This window comes from Myotis brandtii, unplaced genomic scaffold (assembly GCF_000412655.1).
Source record: "Myotis brandtii unplaced genomic scaffold, ASM41265v1 scaffold179, whole genome shotgun sequence".
Taxonomy (NCBI): Eukaryota; Metazoa; Chordata; class Mammalia; order Chiroptera; family Vespertilionidae; genus Myotis; species Myotis brandtii.
The window spans coordinates 3,468,815-3,478,589 of NW_005356635.1; the positions used below are offsets into that span (position 1 = coordinate 3,468,815).

General features: G+C 39.4%; 2 protein-coding genes across 6 annotated transcripts in view; one reads left to right on the plus strand and one right to left on the minus strand.

Moving 5' to 3' along the window:
- MED12L (mediator complex subunit 12-like) overlaps positions 1-9,775 on the minus strand; it is a 397,491-nt gene that overhangs the window by 88,666 nt on the left and 299,050 nt on the right. For all 4 annotated transcript variants that reach the window (XM_005863465.2, XM_014537429.1, XM_014537427.1 and 1 more), the window contains 3 exons: positions 5,723-5,870; positions 1,153-1,271; positions 389-532 (listed from right to left, as the gene is read on the minus strand). In XM_005863465.2, coding sequence (XP_005863527.1) covers positions 389-532; positions 1,153-1,271; positions 5,723-5,870 — 411 coding nt within the window. The remainder of the gene's footprint in view (positions 1-388; positions 533-1,152; positions 1,272-5,722; positions 5,871-9,775) is intronic.
- Positions 1-9,775, plus strand: part of P2RY12 (purinergic receptor P2Y, G-protein coupled, 12) — a 52,626-nt gene that overhangs the window by 33,910 nt on the left and 8,941 nt on the right. Inside the window, exon 1 of one of the 2 annotated variants that reach the window (XM_005863463.2) lies at positions 5,877-6,120. The exons of the other annotated variant lie outside the window; for it this stretch is intronic. The gene's annotated coding sequence lies outside the window, so the exon portion shown is untranslated. Of the gene's footprint in view, positions 1-5,876; positions 6,121-9,775 lie in introns of those variants that run through there. 2 annotated transcript variants of the gene reach the window in all.

A 9,775-nucleotide genomic window follows, 5' to 3' on the forward strand; every position in this document is an offset into this window, starting at 1 on the left:
TATATATACACACATATATATATATATATATATAAAATATAGCAGGGCAAATCAAATTATAAGGTTCTATTGTTTTGCTCTTAACCTAAAATATACTCTATTATAAACAGCAAACAACCTTTCATCTTTCTCAAAGTAATAAAAAGACAAAAAAATACCCTCAAAACATTCCCATTTTTTAATGACTATTACTAGTATATATTTTAGCACAGTATTATAATTATTTAACTGAAAACTATGAACAAAGCTGCAATTAAAAAGCTATTTGAATACAGTTGATTCAGAATGTCTCAATTATTAAAAAATGCCCTGGGTGGCTCATTTTTAATTGGACAATGCCTGGTACATTTTCTTTCCTAAAATGAGAGAAGCAGGGTCTCTTTGACACCTGTATTGAGAAGTCAATTAGTCCATTAATGTTCAGTGCTGGCTCCATGAGGTCGAAGATGAGCTGAATATGGTGAGCTAAAGGGAGGTGATAGGAAGTCCCGGACGCAAAGCTTGTGATCTGCTCCAGCACATTGTTAGAGATCTGTGCAAAAAAGGTGAAAATAATGATAAGGCCAATATCCAAATAATTTTTATTTATTAAGAAATTTGAATTTATATGTGATTCTACTTATAAGACAGTTAAAACCTATTTCTACAGAAACCCAAACCATGTACAAATTGACTTCCTTACTGCAACTATAACTGAAGAAATAAGCCAAGTCATCATAAGACCTAGACCCATGATGACTTGAAGTATTAATTAATTTCCAGATAATATCTATTTGAATATCAATGGATTTATAAAATAAAACAGAGTTGGTTTCTTCTCAACTGTACTTTATTTATCATGAACAGATTTCTCCCTTATTAATAGCAATGTAGGACCATAGTGTAAAAACATGAGCATTACATTAGAGATATTTTACATAATGTTGATTATTACCATAAGGTAAAATATTTTCAAAATAAAAATTAATTCTTCTGAGGAAGACAACCTGACCCTTAAAACTGAGCTACTCAATAGTTTGAGATGGATGCTTCCAAATATGTTTTAAAAGCATATTTATAAAACCAACTAAGGCCAGAAACATATACTACATAGGAGACTTTTAAGGAAATATGAATATCCCAAATGTATAATAAACAGCTTTAAATGGCTACCTGAGATGTTACTTGATGCTGATCAAAATACGAAAGGAGCTGAAGTTTTGTGAACACAGTCTCCAGCGTTGGAAATGCCTCCTGTCTGTTCTTCCTGGCTCTTGGTCCTTCATCTCCAACTAATAAACATATAGTAACACATTATTTTTCATTCAACAGAAACTCTTGATTTTTCAATGATACTGTTTTTATTGAAATATAACATACAGACAAAAAAAGTGCACAAACTCTATGAATCTCTACAAATTAATATAACATACAGACAAAAAAGTGCACAAACTCTATGAATCTCTACAAATTAAATACACTCGTAATGAAACTCAAATCACAAAATCACATATCAGAACACTACACACTTGATGGGTTCCCCTCCAGCCACTTCTCTTTCCCACCGGGACAGAGATCCCAACTCCTAACAGCTTAGACTAATACTGCCCACCTCGGAACTTTATATAACTACAACCATACAATATATACATCTAATATCTGGCATCTTTCACTCAACATTGTGTTTCTGGATTAATCCATATTGTTATTGCAATATTAATTTCTCCTAAAATTAACACTTCCCACTTTGTACCATATTGCAGTGTTTGACTACACCACTATTTATTTATACTTTACAGTGAGTTGTTTCTAGATTTTGGTTACTATGACCAGCACCTCCAGGAACATTTCTAACTAACTGACTTTTGAAATAGAAGACCTTAACAAGGAAGTGGGGAAATCACCCAGGCTCATTCTGATTTAATAGGAAGCTTCACTGGCATCTTCTTAGGAGACTTACTGTGATATTTTCCCAAACAGCTTAATATGTAAAAAAGAAAATTTACACACATGATTCCTAACTATTTTAGGGGCAGAAAAAAATAAAATTCCTCCACATTAATGGGAAAATGCAACACTTATTTTAGCATAAAGAACTTTGAAAAAATTACAATAAAAATGTTTTAAAATATGCTATCCCAGAGGGACTCTTTGTTCTTTCTTAAAAGTTTAAAGGATAACATCCAAAAATAATTAGATCCAGTTTTTAAATATTTTGTAATGTATGTGTATACAAAGATAAATCTAAAAACAAAAAGAAAAGGTTGGATTATATGATGTCTAAGGTCATTTCCAAAACAAGGATTCTAACTAGTCAAAGGCTACGGTGACAAGAGCACTATCACTCACATTTCTGCCCGGCCCTCTTCTACCTGTCCCCCCACTCCCCCCCACAATCACCATACTGTTATGTTTAAGAGGGTTTTTGTGCTTTTTTTTTTTTTTTGCCTAATCCCTCACATTTTATTTGGAAAAGTTTAATTCAGAGACAAAGGTTATTAAACCCCTCTATTAAACTAACAACAACTTCACTAAACAGCATAAGATTTTGTTAATGACAAATGTAATGATGTTAAAAAATAACATTAGAAGACAGGATACTTCCCTTTCAACAATAAGCAATTACAATTTAAGCCCTCACCAAAGTCTTCCCTCTGCCCACCAAATAAAAACTCTGGCTTTTTTCTGTTCATTTCCTAAAACAAACAAACAAACAAACAAACAAGCCCTGAAACCAGAGTAAATCAGAATTAAAAGGTGACGAGCAACATAAGGTACAAGACTGTGCCACTTTCACCAATAACACCAAAGAACGAAAACTAGTAAGTTCATCAAACCTATTTAGTTTTCCGTTTAGCTGATCACGTGTCATGAGCATGTTTAAAATATCCAAGTTTGGAATTTTTCATTAACTAACCCCACTGATCCAAGGCTGAAAGCGCACACCAACCATGTTGGGTACAATGTGCTTTAAAATTGAAGTTAAGATAATTATTTAGTCCTTCCTGGGACCAAAGCAAAAAAACAAACTAAAATAACACAGATGAGGAAGTAGATCCATCATGAGAACTCACAGATGCATCTCTTTTGTTTGTTTGTTTATGCTAATAAGCTATAGCTAACTTCTTAAAATCTCACATAAAAATATACAATTGGTTATTGGCAATTCATATTCATTTTTAAAAATATAAAAATATTAGTGGTGGTTTTCAATGGAATACTTTATTTTAATATTCACATGAATAACAGTCATAATTCATAGTAATAGATATTATTATTCTTTAGTTGCTTAATTTTGGTTGTCTTTTTTTCAAAATCTTTAAACCCTACAAGTTTTGGCCTTCTAGTTTGATAAACCTCATTAATATTTTCCAAAGATGCACCATTGAAACACAAAGATGACGGACTAGTCCAGCGGTTCTCAACCTGTGGGTCGCAACCCCTTTGGGGGTCGAACAACCCTTTCACAGGGGTTGCCTAAGACCATCCTGCATATCAGATATTTACATTATGATTCATAACAGTAGCAACATTACAGTTATGAAGTAGAAACGAAAATAATTTTATGGTTGGGGGTCACAACATGAGGAACTGTATTTAAAGGGCCAGAAGGTTGAGAATCACTGGACTAGTCATATAAATGTAAAATAGGTTTGACCACCTTCAACTGGAAATGTCATAAAAGTTTTAGATTATAAATGCCCCTAGATAAAGCCTGGTTGATGTGATAACACTCCTAATGGAGTTCCTAAAAATCATATTTTTAGTGTAGCCAGAAATCAAATACATGCTTACACAAGCTCCCTTTTCCTGCCTTATCAATGCTCATCTTCACTGACAAAAGCGCGCAAATTTCCTTAATCTAAGAATAGTTAGCTAGCTTCTGGTGAGCACACTAGGTTTTAAGCAGTGACTTATATGTGGACTATCAAAAGATAGATCTAATTAAACATTTCTGGGTGAGGGATTTTAAAATGAGGGAAAGACAAAAATCCACTTTGAAGATGCCTCTTCACAGTGGTGTTTCCATCACTGGTATCTTGAAAAGCAGCATGAACAACAATTGTCTCTGTGAGTTCATAAGCAAGACTTGCCTATTTAAGAAACTGATACAAAGATAGCAGAGACTATAGTCTGGCATAAAAAACTATGAAGGAAGGAAGTAGACTCAACAGAAAAAGATACCACATTGCTTCCTTCCTCTTCCTACCCTCTCAGCTTTCCAAAAACCAAAAATTCCATAGGATCTGGAAAGACTCTAAAATTAATTTAAAATTTTTTAAAAAATGTATTACTGAACCTTTCAACTGAGATAGTGTCCACCCCATTCTCAAGTACACAAAGAGGAGTTTCAGTAGCTTCTGTTCCCTACTTAACACGGCTTCTAAATCCAACCTTCTAAATGCAACCCATTTCCTCTTTCTCAAAAAAAGAGAAAAAAGCAAAGGGACAGATCAACAGTTTTTCTTAGCAATTGTGTTCTTTGCAAGCTCAATAAGGACAAACCAACAACAACAGGGTTTCATTTCCCTTCCAGGACTCCTGGTTGTCCCCTGGCAAGCTGGTGAAGTGCAAGGTCCTTAACCAGCAATAGAAGGAAGTTAGGGAACATGATGCAAATCACATGAAGGTCGATTTTCCATTGTGTGTGCTCTGAGGACTAGCCTGTGACTAATACAGTGGCAACATGACATTCAGAGTGAAAAGAGAGCCTTGTACCTTGTTTCTGCTGTGCCCCTCTATTGATGGAGAGGAAAGAGAGCTATTTGCATTAGTTATATCTGCACTTTCCTGTAGGAAAGATCTAGCATGGACAAGCTCTAGAAATTCATCTGCTTAAAGTCTAAAGGATCCCCTGTGGAGGGGTTCATAAAAGAGTATTTATTTCGTATTGAACATCAAAGTAGGGTTTCTAGAGGTGGCTTATACCAAGTGCAGGAAGTGTGCTGTTTGCATAGGGAAAATTGAAACCTCCCCCCTTGTATTATTTAAGTAGTAGAAAAAGAAATACCACTGGTGGTAGTGGAGTATATATTATATCATATTTTAAATCATATGACTACCTAATAAAATAAACAAACCTTGAAAAGAGTAATTAGGGAAATGTAAAGTGGATAATTACAAAATTTCAATTATGCAATGTAGTGACATAATGTAAAGGCGTAGCTTCACTGTTAAAACTATGTAAAAGGCCAGGGGAAAGAGTATTCCAAGTAAAGAAGGCATTATAGAGCAAAGGCCTAATTTTCTTTTTCACTTGAAAATATTTGGTGATATCGGTAGCCACCATTACCTATTGCGATTATTCTTCTGAATAATGTAAGAAAAGATCAGCAACTACACTGTTATGACTTTCAGTTATCATGCAATATAAGTACCCAGAGCAAACTACAAGCTTGAAAAAGGCTGGTAAAGAATAGGGGAATCACTTCCAAAGTAAGGGGTTTCCAACTCATTCTTCAATACTTCATTTTTGACTATTGTAGAAAATTCGGGAAGTAAAAAAAAAGTAGAAAATAAAAACTACCTACATCTACTCATAAAACGTGCTATTTTAATACACGGATTACTATAAATGGAACCAAGGCCTTAAAATTTCAATGTGCTTATTCATATTTCAATGTGACAGTCATTCAGGAGAGGAAACACTGGGGACACTGCCATCTACAAACTTGATAAAGACGGCGCTAAGGGGGAGGACATAAGCCAGCACAATGGGAGCAAGTGCATTTGGGCTCTTTACCCCCCATCTCTGTGGTGCTCTTCTTATTTAGGATTTTCAAAATATCTCTGGTAATCTTCTTCAGCTGATGCCTCGCTTCATCACGTGCTTTGCCCACACCATACAGAAGAACGGTGCGCTGGTTACATTCATGGCTTGAAGACTCATCCTGAAAAACAGAAAAGTGCACTGTGAAGCCCTTGTCTGCAGGCGCAGGGCTGCACTTCAGGTCCAGGAAGTGCACTAACCACAGCATCTCTATGCTGGCTGGCCGTGGTGGCACCCGCCCACCTTTCAGTTCACCTCAACCTCCACTGGCAACACCTGGTTTTTCCAGTTTGGAACTTGCTAAAGTTATTAAAAGTGTCAACTAACCTGAAGTCTTAATAGAAGCAGTTGATGTGGGCGACCCCTACAGAGTAAGTTTTGACCATTGAAAACTTTTCATTGTTTAAAATTTAGCCTGGTGTTAATTTCACATCATATTTACATATTATCTAGTTGTACTTTTTCCTTAAGGAAAATGTTATTTTTTAGTAAGTTTGGTTTTCTCTATAGAGCATCATTAAATATTTTATATTTATAAAAAAAATCTTCCTAGGACACAACTACTTTTATAAAAGTGTTTCATTTACTTCCAACACGACTGTGTAAGATGCATGTATATTTGTTTCCAATATAGCATGCAGGTCTCATTGGGAGGTAAATAGCTGGAAGTGCAAACATGTTCTGTCTGACACTAACTTCCCTCCTGGAGCGCCCCAGCCCTCCCTGCCCACAAACAGTGAATTCAAGAGATGTTTCTCCCTCCTGGGGAGGGAGATCATTCAGTCACAGCAAACAACATGCACATACTGCTAACCACATCCCTCAGCCAAAGTCATACAGTCCGGGATGTGTTCTCTCTTACACCTGGTTTTGAACTTTTCTACTAAATTTCTCTCTCAGATCTTATACTCTTTCATCTTCTTGGGATAATCCCCAGCTCTATCCTTCAGTCCATCTTCTTTTCTTATCATTTCTACATGTTGCCCCTGCCAGGTGCTTTCCCTTCCTAACAGCATCTAATCCTAAGGAGCTTGCCTGAGAAAAGAACACCGCCCAGGAAACACACACAATATTCTGGTCCTAATTAGCAGTGGCTGCAAAAATCCTGGAGACGTGGAGAAGTACAGCGTTTCGTTTGCAGCGCGCCACCTGAGCATGCTGCACAAAGCAGCATTTTGCTTCTACACTCTTGAAATAAGAGCCTGATCTCTCTCCTTCTGTCACTTTCCTCCCAGTCTTTGTCATTCTGTCTTTCTCGCTCACACACTTGAATTCAAGGCACCACTTCTCCTTGCACTAGTTCCTTTTTTTATTACATTCTATCAGAAATCTACATTTGTACACCCTGACACTCCAATTTGCTACCCCACCCCCAAGTAATTATTGTTTCAGGTGTTCAAATTTGCCTCCTTACTAGTATAAAGGGGAGGGGAAGGCTAGGAGCAGGTCTCTTCTAGAAGCCACTGTTATTTAATACATCCTGAGTATCCAAATATCCCCCAAATTTCCATAGACAGACCTAACCACAGGATGAAGTCCCACACCTGGCTGCACATCTGAATGACCTGAGCTGCTTGTTAATTTCCAACTTTTGTTGTGGTCACAGAGCACTGCTGATACATTTCTTGTTTGTCTGGTGCACATGTGAACCTTAAAAAGGGAACAGAGGGCACTGAGGAAACTGTTCAACACCCAGCAGCACAGTCCTGTACCTGGGATTGTTTTCAGTGAAGGCACCTGTGGTCGAGTGGTTCTAATGTAAACTTCAGTAGGAGGCATGATGGAAAGATGTTAGCAAAGATATTCACAACTATTTATACAGTGTCTCCCCACAGCAGGACGAGGCGCTAGGAACCCTGAGAAAATGCAAGGATGCCAGTTCCTTGTCCTCAAGGATTGCAGGTCCAGTGTCATAAAGGCAGCATTTGCAGAGGGAGTAGGAGCCTCAGCGGGGCTGGTGAGGCTGGTGTCCTGGGAAGACCCGTGCGCTCCTCACTAACACACAGGAGCCTGGGTGGGCATGAACAGTCATAGCCCAAGGTTGGGTCAGAGCTGTGAATGCACTTGGGTCCAGCTCCACGTCCAGAAAATGAGCCTTTCTGAGCCTCGGATTTTTCCTCTGAAAAACAAGGCAACACCACCTGCCCTATGAGAATAACTGAGTAGCACAGGAGACAGCGCCCACTGCCGTCCATTCGTATTCCCTCACTTCCACTTCTCTCTCTCACACACACCCTACTCACACAGCCACGTTACTCAACATTTACCAGATACCGGCTGCATCCTTCCTTGGCTGTGGCCCTCCCACCACCTAAAATACTCTCAGCAGCCTCAGCTTCACTGGTGGAAATGCTCTGGCCATTTACAGCCTCCGGGCCCTCATTCCCTCTCTGCACACTAGTGAGAGCCCTCACCAGAGGAGCTCAGGGAGGGGAGAGAACCTTTGGAGCACTTGTCACAGTGTAATTCACTTATTTTCTATGTATTTGCTGGTGTCTGTCTTCGCTGCTACACTATCCATTTTGTGAGGGAGAATCCAGGTCTGTTGTGTTCACATTTATGTTATTTTTTTAATTATCACCCAAGGATATGTTTTTATTGATTTTTAGAGAGAGAGGATTCAGGGCAGAGAGAGAGAGAGAGAGAGAGAGAGAGAGAAACATCAATGTGAGAGAGAAACGTTGATCAGTTGCCTCTGATATATGCCCCGACCAGGAATCAAACCCACAACCTAGGTATGTGCCCCAACCAGGGATGGAACCCACAACTTGGATATACCCCCGGACCGGAAATTGAACCCACAAATGGGACAATGCTCCAACCAACCCAGCCACCGACCAGGGCCACATTTACATTCTTAAGAGGCACTGATTGGCACTTAATATTCGTTGAATATACAATATAATGAATAAATAAGTGGACTAATAAAAGAACACATGACTAAAAGATAAAAACAAAAACTACTTTTGTAGGAAACTTAACCTGAAAAGTGCTGATAAAACTCAAAAGGAGAAATGAGAGGCAAAGAGAAAGAGCATAAAAGTATGTAGAGTGTAAACTAGATCTTAGTGGTGGGACTAAAAAATAAGAAGCAAAACCAAGAGGTATTTGATGGCAATTAGGAAAATATCGTGCATCTGAGTGAATGTTCATCTCACTGGGTTTCAAGATGGACTCACTAGACAAAGTGTGTTGGAAGAAAAAAGAGTAGGTAACAATGGCAGGGAGCTCATAAATTCACCTTTAGGGGAGAATTTAAAGGGTAGGTAGAAATCCTATACAATAAAAGCCTAATATGCAAATTGTCCCCTCAGGTGGGCGGTCAACCGGGAGTTCGACCGCTCGCTATGACGTATGCTGACCACTGGGGGGCAGCACGTAACAAGGCAGGAGTCGGCCGGGAGAGAGCATGCTGCCCTCCTGGCTTCCGTGTGGCGCCGCTGGGTGGCCCAGAGGCCCACGCTGTGCCCCGGCCCATGGCGTCTGGTCGCGCTCACCATATCTCCACGTGGGGACTTGGGCGCTGTGACTCAGACGGAGGGGGGTGCACGGGGGCCCAGGGTCCCAGATACTGCCCAGGGCCCAGAGGTCAGCTGGAACCTGCCCTTCTATGCCAGATGCTCACACTTCAATCACTGGCCAGGCCTAGGGATCGCTGGCCAGGCCTAGGTGCATGAATTTTGTGCACCAGGCCTCTAGTGTTTTATAAATATTTAGTGGGTGGTTTGACATGAAGGCAAATATGGAGGTGACAGTTTAGGGAGAAGAGCAATGTGTCACTGGAAGGGTGTAAAAATCCCAAATTATTGGGTGGGGAGCATAGAGCGTTAAGACAGTGAGGAGGCCAAATAAACCACCGAATGATGCACATGCACTCTCCATCCTATATAATAAAGAGGTAATATGCAAATTAACCCTCATGCCCTCACAAGATGGCTGCCTATGACCAGGCCAGCAGGGGGGTTAGTGAGGGACGACCAAATGACTGAACAAGCAGGCTGCGTAAGGCAACCAGGCTGACGGGGG